Below are 20,727 nucleotides of genomic sequence, written 5' to 3' on the forward strand. Positions count from 1 at the left end.
TTATCTTCCTGTTTCAACTTATAGAAGGAAAGGTTTGAAGTTAAATAAATGTGCTTATTTGTATATGCAAATGAATGGCGAAATTGAGAAATGTTCTAAATTAGATCTAAATAAGATCTAAAAAAAAAAAAAAAAAACATAAAATCCCCAAATAATGCATAATGTTATTGTTTTTACTTTTTCATTAACATCATCACCTAGAGATTAACAAATGATATAAATAAATATTGTTAATCATTACTTCATGATACCAAATGCATTAACTAATGTTAAAAAAGAGAACCTTGAAAGGTATACCACAACCTCATATTTTTTTCTACATTTCATGATCACATTCTAGATTTGTCCTTGCTTGACCAAAGAGGCAGTGTTGAATGGACCAACTCTGAAAATAAAACCAACTCCATGCAATGTTACTACAACCTGATCCATTTTTGCATAACAGGGGGCTAAAGATAATATTTCAGCTGCCAGTGTCCTAAAACTCAAATTCTTGTTTGCAGTCTGCATTTTAATATGAGAAACACTGTACCTACCTATTAGTCCAGGATCACATTATAAAATCCTGTATTAAAGTAGGTTAGAATCAGGGAGGAGTTGAGACATAAATCCTTCTAAAGAAACTCTGGGAGAACAATCCGTTTGTCCTGCAGTTTAACATATCATATTCAACAAGTATATCATATCGTATTACGTGACCTCTCGTGTAATCTTTGAATGCCGATATTTGCTGCGAAACTTATCAAAATTATATTAATAAAGAATTCAAAAGATAAATGCCCTTTTATGGACATGCTGTGGGACCCAGAATGAGTAACCTTAACCTGAATGGATTATGAATGTGAAATCTAAAGCTGAATATGTGTTTGAGTCTGTTAAGCATGTCATTCATTAATGATTTGACCGGGGATGCCCTCGCACTCTGTAAGTCCCGTTGAGGTAAACGGTGTGATAGTGTCCAGGGAAATCTCCCCGTCGCACTCAAAATGCCCGAGGTTGGGCAAAAGCATGTTTTTATGATTCCGGGACACGTTAGAAGTGACCGAATCCTTATCATAGGGGAGGCTCGGCTCCTCTCGAGGGTTCGACACTGTATGCTGCAGCTGAACGGCCAGCGGCTGCGCTTCCTTCTGAAGCGTCGTGTCGTGGTGATATGACACCAATTCGTTACTAAAATTCACCGTTTCCACCATGGTGCTGGGGAAAATTTTATTACAACCCAAAATAGAAGAGAAGGCCTTCCTGAAGTCTGCGTTAAACGCGTAAATTACGGGATTGAGGGAGGAATTGGCCCATCCGAACCACACAAAGATGGTGAAGGTAGTGTCACTGACGCACTGACAGAAGGGCACCATACAGTTGAGCACGAAAAACGGCAGCCAGCAAAACACAAATACTCCCATGATGATGGAGAGTGTTTTTAAAACTTTGGTCTCTTTCTTGAAGGTGGTTTTAAGAGAGTTCTCGTGTGCGCAATCGTTGGACTGGTGGTGGTTTTGCGCCTGCTCCACTGCCCTCTCCAAAGAAGAGATCCTGCGGATCTGTGTTTGCGCAATACGGAATATCCTCGTGTAAGTGGCGATCATGATGATAACGGGAATATAGAAGCTTATCAGGGAAGAGGAGATTGCATACGTCCTGTTCAGGTTGGCTTTGCAGTTGTCGGTGTAGTTGGTGCCGTTGCGCGCTGCTCCCTCCTCCTCATCCCCTGCCATGTGCCAGTTGAGCTGAACCGGGATGAAGGAGATGAGGATGGAAAGGGTCCATGCCACCCCGATCATCATAAAAGCCACCCGGTGGGTCATCTTGCGCTCGTACCGGAACGGGCTCGCGATGGCCCAGTACCGGTCCACGCTGATGATGCACAGGTTAAGGATGGACGCGGTGGAGCACATGATGTCAAAGGCGATCCAGATGGCGCAAAACCGACCGAAGAGCCACGTGCCCGCCACCGCGGATATCGCCTCCCACGGCATCACCAGGACAGCCACGAAGAGATCGGACACGGCTAGAGAAATTACGAAAAAGTTGGTCACTTTGGAGCGCAGGTGCCTGAATTTGACCACGGCGGCGCACACTAGCGTGTTCCCGAGCAGCGTGGAGATGATCAGGAGGAAGAGCACGAACCCCAGCAGCGCGCGCACGCTGTTCTGCCCGTCTCCATCCTCTTTCTCCTGCGCTCCGTGCGCGCGGTCCTGCGTGTGGTTTGTACCGTTCTCCATCTCTAGGAAGTTTGCGCAATATTTGACATGTTTATTCATCCGTTAATTTGATTTCTCCAGTTGTTCGCGCGCTCTGCCGGTGCGCTCACAAACGCACTTCATCATGATGTTGTTTTAGGGTACTGTGAGGTTTCTGACGATTCCTTCTTGAAGCTTTTTCATGTATCCAGATTTTCCATGTTGGAAAGTATGAAAGTTGGAAAGTGCGTCCGTTCCTGGTGCTGAGCGCACTGAATGACCCACATTCACGCGCTGGTGCGTCTCACTCGGAAAATCCTTGCTTTGTGATTGGTTTATGTTCACACCGCTGAGCCTTTATTTTCCATCCCAGCATTCATTCTGACTCCTCCGTATGACTTGCCAATTAACCTTCTCGGTCATTATGTTGTACTTTTGTGTACAGTGTCGTTTCACCAGGTTACGGACTGAACAAATATAAACTGTAATCGATGAATAAACAAATACCAATAAATACAAACAATACGCACTTTGACAAATAACAACTGGCAGGTGACAGGTGACTAGTGCAACCATACAATAATAACAACAACACCAATAATAATGAAGCCTCACTGTAAAAAGTGGTAATCTGCAGTTGCCTATATTCTGGGTTCAATACAAATTAAGCTCAATCGACATAAATAAAATAAGCAAAAATTGAGGTTACAGGGAGGCACTGACAGTGGAAGTGAATAGGGGCAATTTTTGGAGTGTTTAAAGGCAGAAATGTGAAGCTTATAATTTTATAAAAAGCACTTACATTCATTCTTCTGTTAAAACATATGTAGCCTATTATTTGAGCCGTAAAGTTGTTTGGGTTGTTTGCCGTAAAATTGAGGGTTTGTTGACATAACACCGTCATTACAACGAAGTTGTAAAATTGCCAATAACTTTACACAGAAAAGGTTAGAAAAGTGATTTTATCACTCTGAAATCATGTTAACACGCATGTTGTTTATGTCTTGTGGCTATACTTTTAAAACACTAAGTACGAAGTCATTCTTCCATACAACGTTTATGAATTGGCCCCATTCACTTCCATTGTAAGTGCCTCACTGTATCCAGTTTTTTGCTTTTTTAAAGAAAAGGTGGGGCAAGTCTAAATTCATTTTGTGGTAAATCAATATTATGCCACAAATGCTGTCGATTGTGCTTAAGTTGTATTGAACCCGGGAAATTTCTTTAAAAATTGTTTATTTTTATATTGTGTGTGTGTGTGTGTGTGTGTGTGTGTACTGGCTGCCAAAAGTTTGAATAATGTACAGATTTTGGGGTTTTAGAAGGAAATTGGCACTTTAATTCACCAAAGTGGCATTCAACTGATCACATAGAATAGTATATAAATAGTGAGGGTGGTTCAGACATGTCAAATTACATTCAGACATGTCACACTTCTCACTCCAGTGAATATTTCTTAGGTTAGGTTTGTTTTTGAAAGTCGACTTCAGTATATGCTGTAAAGTCATCATTGCCAAAAAAAAAAAACCTGTTAAGTAGCCTATACACTTTTGACTCAAAACCTTGTAGTTAGAGATACAGCCCTTTTGGCAACTTCCCTATGTATCAACTAGCCCTGGTCTACCCTAAAGGCCCATATTATCTATGCATAATATGGGCCTTAATGCAGCTGTTATAGGTGGAACAATATTGTTTTGGCAAGTCTGAAAAGCTGCAGAGGAATACTTTGTCATAGGGACTGTGGCTTAATGTGTCATGTTGCATCTCTAAGCCTCTGGAAAAAAATTGGTTTGAAATTTCCTCTCTATTCATTGAAGGAATCCTTTTTATTCTAAAGACAAAACAAGTTACTGCATATTGAAATATTCAGGTTTGTTTTTTTTGCAGTAATGTGGTGCAGAATCACTTGTGCAATACTCCAGTTTTTTTCTTGAGCCCTTTGAGCAAATATTCCTTTATATGTAATTAATGAATGTTAATAATTCATATTATTATTTTATTTATTTTTTCAAATTCAGGGGTAGTTTTAATCAAATAGACATTGGGGAATTGTGCTTATTAATATTAATGCAATAGCTAAGAATAATCCAGTTTAATTAATGTCCTCCAGGCTCACATGTTTTACTTTGGAAATAACACAGCACACGTTTTTAAATGATGACTGCTGTTGTATATGAAAGGTCAAGCTGGTGTAATATATCCTTGTGAGAGAAAGCTTATACAAGCACACAAAAAGCTTTCAATAAAGCTTTTATGGAACTGAAATAATAATGTACCATAGACCAGTGTCATATTGCATCTTGTTGTAAATTTAGGGGAAATCCAACAGTCTGACAAAATGTCAACTACTGTTTCTCAAACAATATCTTGATACCTTGATAGCCTCACCCACAACCAAACATAAAGTTATCAGAATGTTATAAAACCTAAAACGCTGCAGATGTTAACTGTTCTATTTATCCCTGTTACATGATTAAACAAGTCTACCACAGAAGCCTTGGGTCTCGACGCCCTCTAGTGGTCATTTTGACCTATACACTGAATGAATTGCGTGTTTTCACCCATGTTAAAGCGACAGTTCCCTCCTAAATAAATCCCCATGGCTTTTTTTCTTCAGCAGAACACAAACAAATATTTTTAGAAGAATATCTAAGCTCTGTAGGTCAATAAAATGCAAGTGAATGTGGCCAGAAATCTGAAGGTCCAAAAAGCAAATAAAGGCAGCATAAAAGTAATCCATACGACTCCTGTGGTTAAATATGCATCTTCAGAAGCGACATGATTAGTGTGAGTGAGAAACAGATCAATATTTCAGTCATTCTTTACCATAAATCTCCAAGTTCACTTTCAGATGAGGGGGAGTAAATTATAGGATAATTTTCTTTTCTGCGAGAACAACCATCCCATACTGGGCTTTAGACCATGGTTTGCATGATAATACCCTGAACTTAAATACCTATGCATGTAAATAGAAATAAAGCACTTCGAACTGACAGACAGACAGACAAGACAGACAGACAGACAGACAGACAGACAGATAGATAGATAGATAGATAGATAGATAGATAGATAGATAGATAGATAGATAACATACATTGTGTGAGTTTTGAGCGTCCTGCGGTTTCTCTGGCTGACCAACGGGTGTCGCTGTAACTCCTGGAAATCCCAGTTCCAGGCTTTTGCTTGGAGAGACACACCGACACCACATTCAAAATGGCCTCTTGCAGAGATTGCGATGGTTGTGGACCAAAATGTGCATGATCAATACCTACCCGTGGCTTTATCCTCCATCCTCAACGCTAAAGGCATTGGTGAACGATGTCATGAGTATACTGCACGGGTTGAACCATGTAAGATGAAATCTTGTTTTGCAGACAGCCCAGCCGAACCGGGGCGCCGCCGCTGCAGTAGCAGCCGCCGCAAGGTTTCATCTGCGGTTCTGAAGCTCCACCGATAATTCCAGTGAGATGGAAAGAGTGGAGGATTTGGACGAGCAGGGTCTCGCTTCGTCTATCGATGTCAACGACAACTGGGAGACACGTAAAGCACACTTTTGCGTTTCTTACACTGAGTGTGTACAATCCGGGGGGAGTTCTGTTTACATTCCGGTTATAAAGCATAGTGTTTCAAACCCGGGCGTTGCTTCAACGAGGGAGAGCCACATTGTGCTTGATTCGATAGCGGACTCTCTCTCTCTGGTGGTGGGATGCAGGGACGGAATATTAAATGGCTTTCCCGAACATCAGGAGGTGGCTGTGGTCTGTCCTGATGATGGTGGAGAAGGAGGGGGAACCGCAGCTGTGTGGGCAGACGGAATGTCAGACACGGATCGGGTTACCGGGACTTCCGAATGTGCGAGGGAGAGCTTGGATAAACCCGTGAAGGGTTATTTAAATGCACAGTTGCCTAATGGGGATGCGACTTATGCGCATATGGATCACGATCGGAGTAAATTAAAGCGTTTGGATTATGGACACACTCTTTCAGAAGGATTCAACAGGAAGACGGCTGCTTTAGACCGAGGCGTGAAAGTGGGGAATGGGGTTTTTTTGATTGTGAACAGTTATGACACCCTGTCTTCAGTCCCCTTCGGAACCTTGGGGGGCCTTCCTGCTCCAGAGAGCCCTGTCTTTGTTCATCAAAGTGATACAGTCCTCCCTTCGGAGAGGTCACGTGAAAGGATCAGCCGTGCCAGCGCGGAGAGCTCGGAGGCGGCAAGCTGTGATCCTGATCCGGGAGATACCTTGTCAGACCTCAGTGCCAAGCTGTCCTTGTCTCCCCTTGCAGAGAACACCAGCGATTACATCGAGACCGACCCGAGCCCGGAGGAGGAGTATAGCGAGACGGGCCCTCCACTTCGACCCCAGAATCTCCGGACTCACCACGGCCACACGGTCTCTCTCAGCTGTGATGCCACTCCTCTGAGCCCCGGCGATGATGGGTATTTTGGAGCGGAGGGCACCGTGGATGAGAGTCTTAGCTCTGTGAATAGATTTAAGGTCAGACGTCGGCAGAGCGCCCCAGACACACTTGGCGATGAATCCGAGGCCTCATCTCACCAGACGGTTGCCGCTAAGAGACACGGCATCGCTGAGTTTCTGACCAGGTAGATGACCACTACATTGCAGCCATCAAACCTGCTGGTTATATATTGAGAGGTTTTGTAGTTTCATCAATCATATGCAGGATAACCACAAACATTTCCAACGTGCTGTTTGCAAACTTTATAGTTTGAACACATGTTGACCTTTTGTGACAATGGGGTTATAGCAACAGTATATAGGGTAAATTGTCACAATGGGAAATTGCCATCAAATAGCCTGTTATGTGACTTTTGCTCAAAACCTTGTAGTTAGAGATACAGCCCTTTTGACAACTTCCCTATGTATCAACTAGCCCTGGTCTACCCTATAGGCCCATATTATCTATGCATAGCCTATAACATGTAGTGCAAAATAATTTGCAGTAGTGCAATAAAAACTTAATGTAGCAGTTATAGGTGGAACAATATATATATTTTTAAATGTCCTCTCTGTTCACTGAAGAAATCCTTTTTATTCAAAAGAAACAAACATGTATATTAATATATATATATATATATATATATATATATATATATATATATATATATATATATATATATATATATATATATATTATATATATATTTATATATATATATATATATTTTTTATTTTTTATTTTTTATTTTTTTTGCAGTAATGTGGTGCAGAACCTCAGTGTGTAATGCACCAGTTTTTTTCTTGATCCCTATGAGCAAATACTCCTTTGTATGTAATTAAAGAGTGTTAATAACTTACATTTTCAAATTCAGGGGTAGTTTTAATCAACTAGACATTGGGAGAAATGTGTTTATTAATGCAATGGCTAAGAATAATCCATTATTATTATACTTAAGCAATAAGGGATGAGAGGTTGTGCTATATTGTGAATAATGTCACAGCTGAAGGCCATTGTTAGGCATGAAGCGGAGTGCCTGCAACCCCTTCAGCCGTGACTATATTCACAATATGGCACAGCCTTGAGTGCCTCATTGCTTTTATAAAACGATTACCACACCATAAAAATATTAAGTACACAAATGTTCAATAACATTTTTAAATTAAAATCATTAAATGCCATCCTTCTGCTAGTTGAAATTGTCCCAGACAGTAAAGAGTAAACATAACATTGCTAGGCAAAAGAATAACTGTCAGCTATGGGTGCTGCAAAGTGATACAAATTTAAGTTCCATAAAGAGGTCAGAGCTGTTTTATCATGAATAAAGCACAGCTGTTGACAGATCAGCATTGAGGACTGGAACTAACCACTTAAAATGATGTGTTATATTACCCTAGCATTAATAAAAAAAATCTATATTTACCATTTCTGCAATGGGGGTTTCTAATACAGCTGCTAAAGGAAAGAAACTACTGTAATCGACCGATCTTTATTAGGGATGGGCATTTTAGGGTTATTTTGTTATTGAGTACTCTAATCAAATTTTTTTTTTTTTAACCGAGTAATCATTTACTCGTAAATTAAAAATAACCACGTACATGAAATATATGTTTTGGTTTATTCACAAGCTAACCGAGAACAGTTTCTTAATTAGCTAACTTCAACAAACTATGCTTTTCTTTTTGGAAAAAATTAAATGAACATTATGAATTAATAATAAACAAAAATTTTAAGATTTAAAAATGAACATTTGAACTCACCCGGAGCTGATATAAAAACCAATACTGATGGCATTAGGGTAATGCACAGATATAAACTCAGATATAAAGGATATCATATTTTATACTGGTCTGATCAGCTTCAGGGTTTCTCGTAGCGCTTTGTATTTCCTTTCCACCATAAAAACAGATCCATGTCCGTTGGTATGCATGACTCCACAGGGCGGACATTTGGCGCTGGTATTGCACACAATTTAAATAATTCCAGCAAGTTCCACATTCATAATGCTGGGAATTCCTGCTCACATTTATTTATTTATGTACAGTAGTTGAGAATTTGTAAGCGAAACCACACAGATGAACAAAGACAATAATAAGTACATAAAACACCCAAACAAATTTTTAGACCAAGTGAATGTGGAGTGCATCTTTTGGCTTTCATATTATTCTTTTGCAAGCATCGTTTTGAGGTGCTAAAACAGATTCCTTGTATTACGAATGATTATTGTCGTCATGCAACACAAGATTCAGATTTTGTCACATATGTTTTAATAATAATGCGCTCCTTTTCATTTTCATGACTTGTTTGGTAGTCATCCCGTTCTGTGGAGTTGCTTTCTCCATTAGCGGTTTTCCTGGGTCAAAAATAATTGGTAGCACGAGTGATTCGGCTCTGCGCTCTCCTGTCTGTGGAGCACACATATTGAGAAGCCTGCTGGAGTCATGCACATTTGCGAGCTCCAGAGATGGTGCGTGCCACATACATTTGAAATAAATATGCGAGCATCAGATGAGAAGCATATTTAGAGCTTTTGAATGTCATTGAATATTCTTGGGAAGCCACAGAAAAATTGTTGGAAAAACCCATGTTTCTTCAATTCTCTCAATCTCACGTGAAATTCTGCCCACTGACAGATAAGCCCACACCGTGCATATGGACATTTACACATCGCGATATAGAAAAATCTTCATCGATTGACACTTTATATCGTCACCACAATATATATCATCATATCGTCCAGCCCTACCTATATTTTACTTCCGAGTTTGAAACCAGGAAATGTTATTATGGTGCCCATGTCACGAGCTGCTCTCTTCCATACAATGAGTGATATGAAGAGGCATCGTAAGGGGCCGAACGCTTCTTTGTGCTTAAAATAGCTAGATGCAGTGCCACAAATAAAACAAAAAAGTAGGTGTCTCGAGACCCATTTTAACAGTTAACGTTTTTTTTTTATCTTTCACTGCATCTAAAAAACGTGGCGCCCCTGCGTGAGATGCTGAAAAAAACAGAGAAACAGCGTAATGGTCAAAACTGTCCATCAAGTGCATGTTTACATAGAAAAACATCTCAGGCGTATGTGTTTCTGTATTTGGTATGAATGTCCCCTGAAACTGTCATTAAAATAGTCCATATACCTCATGCACTATATTTCAACTCTTGCTATAGATTCGTGTGAAGATGAGACCTTAATTTAATTTGTTATTTAATGAAAATCTTGCTTGAAGGCTATAGCCACCATTCAGTTTTATTTTATGTAGAAGAGCAGCGTGAACTCTGCTATAAATTACTTCTTTTTGTTCAATTTTAAAAACAAAAGGCTTTTTGCTGAAGTAGCAGACGTTGAGGTGTGAGTGGGGGAAGCTCTCTATTGTTTCAGAGCAGAAGTCACACACTGTTATACGCATGATCTGGTAATGAGTGACAATGCTTTGACAGTCACTCACCTGTGGTTCTTGTATTCTTCACTTAATTTTTGCTGAAAGATGTTATATACAAACAAAGGCATGCATGACAGGAGGGTTGAGGTCTGCTGTTTTCTTTGAACACCCTTTGGGCATGTCATATTTACAGATGTTTGATCGAGATGAGTCGCTTTGCTCTATCAAAGTGAAATCACAGTTAAAGTTGAAGTGTGTAATTTTTGTGGTGTTGAAATACTTTTATCCCAGATTAATATGCAGATACAACTTTTAAGCAAGCCATTTGTGGGTTGATTTTCCCTGAAAAGTGCAAACACATGCTCTTTTGCACTTTCACAACATTGCTCTGTTTGTTTGAACATCCCAACCACCCCGATACAGCAACATTTGGCTCAACTAATACTTTACTATGGGCAGATGTGTGAATGGCTTTTGCGCATTCATATAGATGTAGGTAAATTCGCACCAGTTCACTAATAACTCTGTGTGTTTTTGTTGACTGATTTTAACTGACTGAACGATGTAGGGTTGTAATGTTGATTTTTATTCTATTATCTTTCCCATTCCAATTTGTTGATGCTAGAGACACAGAAATTACAAACATCAGCTTTTAAATGGCTTTATTGCATGGTCTGTACATGGTAGGAGGGAGTCGAAACACATTATCAGAACTAAATTGCATTAATCAGCCAACATACTTGACTCGCATTTGCTTAGTTTCGGTTCTGTTTGGGTGACAAGATGAAAGCTCTGTTCTGCAGCAGTAATGCAATACCAGAGTTCAGAGGGTGTCCTCTACCCAGGAGCTTTGGTCTTTACAAAGAACTTCATAGACTTTATCTTTTAGTCTTGAAAAATTGCACACACACGCTGAGGAATTTTAATGTCAGCTTTTATAAGTTGGACTTCATGGTGCTGTGCTGGTCTGAGGGCTTGTTTTTCTAGCTTTCAGTGATGTTTTTGCCCTCTCTGTGTCGTCAGTTCCTTGTTTTACTGACATGCTTCTCCTTTCTGCATAAATACCATGTTCCTTATAATTTTTCCCTCACACATTAACTTAAAGGGATAGTTCACCCAAAAATGAAAATTCTCTCATCATTGACTACGTTTACATGGACACTAGAAAGCAGTGTATTGTGAGAAAGCAGTGTTCTTGTATACATAAGCGGATAAGTGGTCTACTCTTTCCTCCCATATCAACCTTTTTCCTGAACGCGGAAGTGTTCCATGAATCAACTGTTTTCAATTTCTGGTCTCCAGTGTTTTCTGTCGCATCTGTGTATATTCTTAGCGGGTAATGTAATGTTTAAGGTATTACATTTGTAAAATTTGCCAAAAAACATGCCTATACTTCACAGTTGAGATGATATTTTTTTTTATTGACTGTGCCTCTCCTGAGTGTGTAGATGACATGAATCGATGGTCTGAGTTTAGTTACTTTGATATAATGAATTATTCAAGTTGAGCCTGAAATACATTTTTACACCAAGTAACACTTACATGCTAGTTTTGGCAGTTTTTACTTGGCGTCTCGAGACCTGAAATACAAAACGGGCAATTAAAATCATCATGTTGCTGCTCAGTGGTTGCTCAGGAAAACTTTGGATACATGTGGCTCGGTCAGTAGGCAGCTTTCTCCAGGGCAATGTATTACAACAAATATGGTATCTGAGGAAGTCTTCACTATTTTTTACTCTTTTTTGCTTCACTTTATTTCCTTACTTCTCTGTCTGTTTCCTTACCTATTTATCACAACCTGCAGCAGAATTGCGCTTCAATAGTCGGGTTTCCCTTTACATAAAACTCCAGGATTCCCTCAATGTACAAGCGTATATACGTGAACATTTTACTGTGGTGTTTATAAATGGGTATAGTTTATAGTACATGTGCTTTTCCCACTGTACTCTCAGAAATGTTTTGTTGAGTCATTGTTGGGCTCCATCATATGATGTTTATTATCCGGTCTGTTCCATGCTACACTAATCAAAAATCTGTTAGAACACTATGTTTGTGTTTACATGGCCACATAACCAACTTTCTCCCCAGGAGAAACCTAGGTGTGTTAAACCGCTTTCTCTTAATCCCTTAAACAGCGGAAGGAAATCAGCGTTTTCGTTTACATGATATTTCAGAAATCCGCTTTCAGCAAAAACCCTGGAATAACCCGCTTACTTATGTGTATGTAAATGTTGTCATTTACTCACCTTCATGCCATCCCAGATGTTTATGAATTTCTTTCTTCCTCTGAAGAAAAATGAAGATTTTTAGAAGAATATTGCAGCTTTGTAGGTCCTCACAATGCAAGTGAATGATGGCCAAAAATCTAAAAGTCCAAAAAGATAAAAGCAGCATAAACTTATGACTCCAGTGTTTAAATCCATATCTTCAGAAGTGATATTATAGGTGTGGGTGAGAAACACTATTTAAGTCCTTTTTACTCTAAATCAGCTTCATCTGTAGCTATTTTTTAATATTTATTAAAAACATATTTTTATTCTGTGGCTTTTGAATAGATCATTGAATAGGCTGAAGTGGATTAATACATGATGTTGTATATGCTTTTACTTATTTTATTATGTTATATATTTAATTTTAAATCAATCTTTAAATCCGTTTTTATATATTTTGTTTGTTTGATCTGTAAATCACTTTGGGTCAACTTCTGTTGTTTTTAAATGTGCTCTATAAATAAAGCTTGACTTGACTAAATATCCACTTTTACTTAAACTAAAAAGCACCATATGTGACTTTCAGATGTGAAAGTGGAGATTTAGAGTAAAAAAAATTGACTAAAATATTGATCTGTTTCTCACCTACCATATCGCTTCTGAAGTTATGGATTTAACCAATGGAGTCATATGGATTACTTTTATGCTGCTTTTATCTTTTGGACCTTTTTAGATTTTAGCCACCATTCACTTGTATTGAAAGGACCGTCAGAGCTGAGATCTTGTTCTAAAAATCTTTGTGTTTTTTTCTTTCTATCTTTGTACATGCATTTGGGGTTGTTTTGAAAACTTTGGATTAAAATAATGACAACTGGAGGAATTAATTTCATTTGTTTGAGCCAGAGTCTGATCCCGAATTTGAAAAAAATTACCCCCCTCCACAAATACCATGAATACTGCAGTCTGTGACAGCATGTTAAGTAATCACTGTAATTTACTTGTCTATTTGTGCAATAGGTATTACTTTTATTGTTGTTTAAAACAAGACCTGACACAACGGTGTGTATCTTGTTACATAGTTGGGGCATTTTCCAATGGTGAAACATTTCCTTGTTTTACAAATGCTGAATAATGCATGACAGTACCAAATAAAGTGTAAATACATGGTTCTATCTCATTTATAACTGTGAAAGGATACACTTACTGTCAACATGTAAACGTATAGAGTATACATTCACCGGTGTTTGTCACACTGTCGTTTGTCATATAATCCTCTTTCATAATAATATTCAGTGTAGTGACAAATGCAGATGTTGTTCATTACAATGAGTCATGCTTTCATCAAAAAGGAAAGAGATTGTCTAAATATATTGATATCCATACTCTTTAGGTGCATCTTTGGCAATTGTGCCATCATGCCAACAGAACAAGAAAATATATGCTGCTTAGAGATCCTTTTGCATTAAAACTAATACATGAGTGTTTAAAATCACTAGGATCAAATCTCTCTGCTAAGCCTGCTTCGAACTGAACAAACAAGCGAGCAAACAAACTCATTCTTACCGACGTGATCCGGAACTTCATTAAAAATAAACATCAGACACTCTTTCTTAATGTTGGAATCCTCGCGAAGCAAATTCAAGAAATCTAGTTTCCCACAACCTGGCACTGCACAACGTCTTGACATCTTCATGGCTATCATGACACCTCCTGTTGCTCAAATAATCTCACCACTCTACTCTAACTGCAAGACCGGTATTCGGGCCTAAGCAGTGTCGATGGTAAAGCAGGCGTTGATCTGTTTATCCAGAGGCTGGCCTGTGCTGATATAATACCTCACTAATGATGCGTTAGTGAGGAGGAAGTAGAGAACAAGTCATTTTGGCACCTTGGTTTCAATAAAGCCTTTTTTTTTTACTAACGAAGAAGTTCTCGGTTCTAACATTTACAGTATGTTTTTATAGTGCTATGAAATCTTATGTCAAGATATCATGGTAAGTTTGATTTTCCAATTCATGACCCCATTAACAATTGTTTTGTCAGGCTAGCATTGCCTTCAAGCATACTAAATACGGAAAATACGGAAAAGCTACAAACGTTGCATGGACAAAGTGTCCAACATCTAGCGTCCATGTTTTTCAGTGTAAACACACTCCCACTGCTTATAGTGTAAATGGGGTAGAGTAGGGTCAGATGTGACCGACTGTCCATCTACCTCTTGATGTTCTCCTCTACTGTCTGTCTTTGTCTCTTTTCTGTCATTCTATCTTTCTCTCACAGGACAGTATTGACCTGGCTCACTGGCTTTATTATGTAATTAAGACCGCATTAGATTGATTGTCCCATCAAAAAGCATGTTCAGAGATTTAACTACACAGCAGGGGCTGCTCATTATCTGAGTGTTTGTGTAAAGGGCACCTGCTGTGACTCAAGGCTTTATTTACAGGATGCTGGGGAGCTTTATCAACACGAGCACACTTGCACATTAAAGCTTGAGGCCTGCTCTACTGAACTGTCCAAGGTCTTAACTCCCTATAGTCATAGTGTGAACTTAATGAGTTTAATGGTTTGTATATTTTGGACCCACCTACTGTATCTACACTGGTGGCCAAAAGTTTGGAGTAATGTACAGATTTTGCTCTTATGGAAAGAAATTGGTACTTTTATTCACCAAAGTGGCATCCAACTGATCACAATGTTTAGTCAGGACATTAATAATGTGAAAAATTACTATTACAATTTGAAAACATTTTCAGAACTTCTTAAAGTACTTCAATGAGTTCTCATAAAAAAAATCTTCCACGTACAGCAATGACAGCTTTGCGGATCCTTGGCATTCTAGCTGTCAGTTTATCCATATGCTCAGGTGACATTTCACCCCACGCTACCTGTAGCACTTGCCATAGATGTGTTTGTGTTTTCGGGCACTTCTCACACACCTTACAGTCCAGCTCAGTGTTTCCCAACCTTTTTTCTGCCACGGCACACTTTTTACGACTAAAATTCTACGGCACACCACTATCCCACATAGGCTAACCGTCGTCAATATTTTTCCTTTTCAAGAACTTGTCCGTGTTTTCTGTCCATCTGAGTAGCATGTTTCCTTGTAATGTGTGAAATTCGTTTGTGTAAAAAAAAAAAAAGTCACATACAGTGCTTGCGTTAGACTTTCTCATCGTCCATAATTTTGACTGACAGGGTCTTAAAAATTCCATCATAATCTATTATCCATCATTTTAATTTTCATATTTTAATGATAATAAGACATTGTAAAGGGATTAAGGAAAGGAGGAGGCGAGAACCGGCTTGAAAGTATAAATAATATTTTAATATAAAACTTAAACAAAAAGACAAACACACAAAGGTGTCAGACAGCTGCCCGTAATTCTCTCTCTCTGTCGCACTGCCGACTTCGGTCGGCCTTTATCCCTCTCTGAGGTTTGATTAGCCTGATTAGGGTCCAGGTGTGCGGAATCCCGGCCCCGCCCTCCACCCTGTCACATTCCTCCCTCGTTCTCTCAGGCCGAGGAGGCCCCGGCATGACATACATCCCCCCCACCCACACCCCTCTTTCCCTGGGGAGGGGCGTGCCTTCTGCACCATCTGCCTGCAGGACATCCCCGTCTACCTGGATGAGGGAGGGGACAAGGGGAGGGAAACCCCCAAAAAAGTGTGGCACATACACACCGTAATGGCGATCATGCTAAATTAACAAAATATTAAGAAAGAGAGGGAAAGGCCAACACAGAGCAGCAGTGGAGAGAGAGAGAGAAAAAAAATACCATCCACCCCTCACGTTCAGTGGCCATTCCTCTGCTTCCAGATGGTTGGGCTCCTCTTGGTGAATTTAAATGAGTTCAATAACTGGGGTCTCTGATATTCATAAACGATAAGGTAATATTTAATTAAAAGAAATGAGACATTCATGTCTCTTCACAAATTTGGACAGTTTTTAAATATATCTTGTTGCTTAGTACTCTCAAAGAAGCAAAAACATGTATGTGAAAAACACTTCATAGACTTCAGTGTATTCTGCAGCGCTGACGCGAGTCATGTAAGGACCCTTTACATGTATAAATATCACTCACTTTTGAACATTCATCATTGCTCTTCACAAAAGTGACCGATTATGGTTTCAAAACATCAAATTTCTCAGAAAGGTGAGGAGTTTGGATCCCTGAAATTAGAAGTTTTTTTTTTTCATGCATTTATTTATTTTGTAGAATTTGATAATTTTCCATGGCACACCAGACAATCACAATGGTTGGGAAACACTGGTCTAGCTGATCCCACAAAAGCTCAATGGTATTAAGATCCATAACACTCTTTTCCAATTATCTGTTGTTCAATGTCTGTGTTTCTTTGCCCACTCTAACCTTTTTCTTTTTGTTTTTCTGTTTCAAAAGTGGCTTTTTCTTTACAATTCTTTCCATAAGGCCTGCACCCCTGAGTCTTCTCTTTACTATTGTACATGAAACTGGTGTTGAGCAGGTAGAATTTAATGAAGCTGTCAGCTGAGGACATGTGAGGCGTCTATTTCACAAACTAGAGACTCTGATGTACTTATCCTTTTGTTTAGTTGTACATCTGGCCTTCCACATCTCTTTCTGTCCTTGTTAGAGCCTGTTGTCTTTGAAGACTGTAGTGTACACCTTTTGTATGAAATCTTTTTAGTTTTTTGGCAATTTCAAGCATTTTATAGCCTTCATTCCTCAACATTGATTGACTGACGAATTTCTAGAGAAAGCGGTTTCTTTTCATTTTGCCATTTTTTACCTTATATTGACCTTAAGACATGTCAGTCTATTGCATACTGTGGCAACACAAAAACAAACACAAAGATAATGTTAAGATTCATTTAACAAACCAAATAGCTTTCATCTGTGTTTGATTTTCTAGTACCAAATTAGCAATTTAGCATAATTACTCAAGGATGAAGTGTTGGAGTGATGGCTGCTGGAAATGGGTATAGATTTGATCAAAAATTACTGATGGTGCTGTTTTTTACATCCATTCAACTATACTTTGTGATGTTGAATTAACATCTTTGGTGAATTAAAGTACCAATTTTTGCCAGCTTTCTGAAACATCAAAATCTGTACATTTTATTCCATTTTGGCCACCAGTGTATATCAGACCATTAGGACGACACATTGATGAAAATATTGCTTCCTTTTCCTCTCTGTCTGTTTTCAAAGGAGTTTGTTTTCCTGGAAGCCCAAGGAGTCAAGTGCCACAGCTTCCCAGAGTGCTCCAGGATGGAAGCTGTTTGGGAAAATTCCACTGTGGGAGGATCCTCCCATAGACTCAAGAACCATCCCTCAGGTAAGAGAGAAGATGTTAAAGCATTGTTTCTCAATCCTGTCCTGGAGTACTACTAACAATACACACTTAGGATTCTCCCTTATTTGACATACACAATGCAGTTCAAGCTAATCAGTGGAATCAGTTGTGTTGGATAAAGGATACATCCAAAATGTGTAGTATTAGTGGTACACTGCTTTAAAGGAATAGTTCATAATAGGAATTAAAATTCTGTCTTCATTTTTTCACCCTAATGTAATTCCAAACCAGGATGATTGTATCCCTTCTGTGGAACACAAAAGGAGATGTTAGGCAAAATGTTAGCCTCTGCAGTCATCGTTCACTTTTAGTGCAGGTTTTTTTTTCATACAATAAAATGAATGGTATCTGAGGCTAACATTCTGCTTAAAATCTATTTTTGTGTTCTACAAAAGAAACTAAAGTCATATGGGTTTGGAACAACATGAGATTGAGTAAATGATGAAAGAATTGTATTTTTTGGGTGAAATCTTCCTTTAAGGAAATGTAACTCAAGAATTACTGACAAAATTAATTAGAAACCAAAAGCGTGAGAGAGAGGGAAATAAAGAGCGATTGAGATTGCTGGAAACCGTGCATCAATTTGTGTATCAGCCTGGAGAGACAAGTGTGTGTGGGGTAGGCGTGGGTTGCAGCTGTCTTTACTCTTCCCCTTCAATAAAGGGGTGATGACTGAGCCTCTTGTTTTTAGCTCTCAATTTCTGGTTTGCTGCTCATTCTGAGATTCACCCCATGTATGCCACAGGTGTTCTTCTGTATTCCTGTGAAAAAGACCACCAAACACACACACACACACACACTGAGGCTTGTGTCTTACCTTAAAATGCAAACAAGTGTAAAAACTGACCTTGGATTTTGGTCAAACCTCCATTGATTCCTCCTCTCCTTAATGCAGTATTCTAGGTTTAGTACAAGTTAAGCCTCAAGTTAAGTCGACAGCCTCTTGTATAATGTTTTCCACAAAAATTATTTAGACTTGTCCTTTTTTATATATATAAAAAAACAATAAAAGCTAAAATCGTGGTTACAGAAAGTATCTTGCAATATACATTGTTGAGTTAAAACATTATGACCACTCACAGGTGAAGTGAACAACTTTGATCATCTCCTAACAAGGCCACATGTCAAGGTCTGGGTAGATTAGATGGTAAGCAAACAATCAGTTCTCTTAGTCAATGTGTTGAATGCAGGAGAAATGGGCAGGAGTAAAGACCTGAGCAAATTTGACAAGCGCCAAATTGTTATGGCCAGACGACTGGGTCAGAGCATCTCTGAAACAGCAAGCCTTGTGGTGTGTGCCCGGTCAGCAGTGGTAAGTACCTACTGACAGTGGTCCGAGGATGGACAAACTACAAACCGGCGAGAGGATGTTGGGCTCCCAAGGCTCATGGATGCGCGAGGGCAACAAAGGCTGTCTGAACCAACAGAAGGTCTTGTGAGGCACAAGTCGGCTCCACCTCGCAACTAACAGGACTTGAAGGATCTGCTGATAAGGTCTTGGTGCCAGATTCCACAGGACATCTTCAGAGGTCTGGTGTAGTCCATGCTTTGGTGAGTCGGTGCTGTTTTGGCGACCTGCGGAGAACCAACAATATATTAGGCAGGTGGTCATCATGTTTTGGCTCATCAGTGTTAGTAAATTTTGGGTGAAGTATTTCTTAAACGTTTTTTGACTTGTGAGGCCAAATATTGGCTAATGTTCTTCTAAAAGTTGATCAAATAATCCTTTAACAAATATGCACATTTGGATGCTGCTGCCAGGTGGTGGCACTATGACCGTGACCCACAATAGCTACATCCATCTGATCAGCCCCCATTACCAAACATACAGCTCAATTTGTATCTAAATTACACAATGCACACAAAAGATATGAGACACTTCTTGTTTCCCAATTTTGTTATTCATTCAATGCCTCGCCATGGCAACACTATTCAATATATTAAAAAGGCTGCTCGCAATTTAGCATCTTAAATATCTTGACATAACGTTGCCTAAATTTGGTGCCAGTCAAATGAATCCCCTAGGAGGAGTATATAAAAGTTCAGAACTTGCTATTTTCAGAACATCCAAAATGGCTGATTTCCCATTGAGTGGAGCTATTGACTATATATATGAAAGTTGTTCAGCTTGATGAGAACTAAATATGTTCCATTTTTGGTGACTGTAGGTGAAAATAGGGGTGCTACAGAGCCCCTCTTAAATGCCTACAGTTGAAGTTAGATGTGTAAACACACCTTATTTTGTGTACCATATTTTCCTCCAAACATAGCAATGGTCATTATGGCCAAACAGTAAAAATTTTATTTTATCAGACCAGAAGACATTTCTCCAAAAAATGTCTCCATCTTTGTCCCCACATGCACTTGCAAACTGTAGTCTGCTTTTTATGGTAGTTTTGGAGCAGTGGCTTCTTCCTTGGTGAGCAGCCTTTCAGGTTATGTCTATATAGCACTCGTTTTACTGTGGATATAGATAATTGTCTACTTGTTTCCTCCATCTTCACAAGGTCCTTTGCTGTTGTTCTGGGATTGATTTGCACTTTTTGCACCAAACTATGCTTCTCTCTAGGAGTCAGAATGTGCCTCCTTCCTGAGCGGTATGATGGCTGTGTGGTCCCATCGTGTTTATACTTGCATACTATTGTTTGTACAGATGAACGTGGTACCTTAAGGTCCTGGAGGTCCACAATGTTTTTTTAGGTCTTTGCTGATTTCTTTTGATTTTCCCTTGATGTCAAGCAAAGAGGCTTGAAGGTTGGCTTTAAAATACATCCACAGGTACACCTCCAATTGACGGCAATTAGCCTATCAGAAACTGATTGGCTAATTGCCTATAGGTTTGACATAATTCTCTGGCATTTCCAAGCTGCTCAAAGGCACAGTTAACTTAGTGCATGTAAACTTCTGACCCACTGGAATTGTGATATAGTCAATTAAAAGTAAACAATTGTTGAAAAAAATGATTTGTGTCATACACAAAGTAGATGTCCTAAACAACTTGCCAAAACTATAGTTTGCCTGTATGAAATTTGTGGAGTTGTTAAAAAAAAGTTTTAATGACTTCAACCGAAGTGTATGTAATATTCAGACTTCAACTGTAACAGAGACCCCCTGCCCCCGCACCCCAAATTCTGCCCAGGCCTAATGGCCGAC

At 39.1% G+C, this 20,727-nt stretch overlaps 2 protein-coding genes across 2 annotated transcripts in view; one reads left to right on the top strand and one right to left on the bottom strand.

The window, feature by feature from the left end:
• Positions 1-884: 884 nt before the first annotated feature.
• LOC127657277 (D(1)-like dopamine receptor) lies at positions 885-2,222 on the bottom strand. Its single transcript, XM_052146003.1, has one exon. The coding sequence runs from the start codon at positions 2,220-2,222 to the stop codon at positions 885-887; it is 1,338 nt and encodes a 445-aa protein (XP_052001963.1).
• Positions 2,223-5,378: 3,156 nt separating this feature from the next.
• tbc1d12a (TBC1 domain family, member 12a) overlaps positions 5,379-20,727 on the top strand; it is a 31,926-nt gene continuing 16,577 nt past the window's right edge. The window contains exons 1-2 of the mRNA XM_052146038.1: positions 5,379-6,786; positions 17,430-17,556. Coding sequence (XP_052001998.1) covers positions 5,648-6,786; positions 17,430-17,556 — 1,266 coding nt within the window. The 5' untranslated portion in view covers positions 5,379-5,647. The remainder of the gene's footprint in view (positions 6,787-17,429; positions 17,557-20,727) is intronic.

Source organism: Xyrauchen texanus, chromosome 16 (genome assembly GCF_025860055.1).
Source record: "Xyrauchen texanus isolate HMW12.3.18 chromosome 16, RBS_HiC_50CHRs, whole genome shotgun sequence".
Lineage (NCBI taxonomy): Eukaryota > Metazoa > Chordata > Actinopteri > Cypriniformes > Catostomidae > Xyrauchen > Xyrauchen texanus.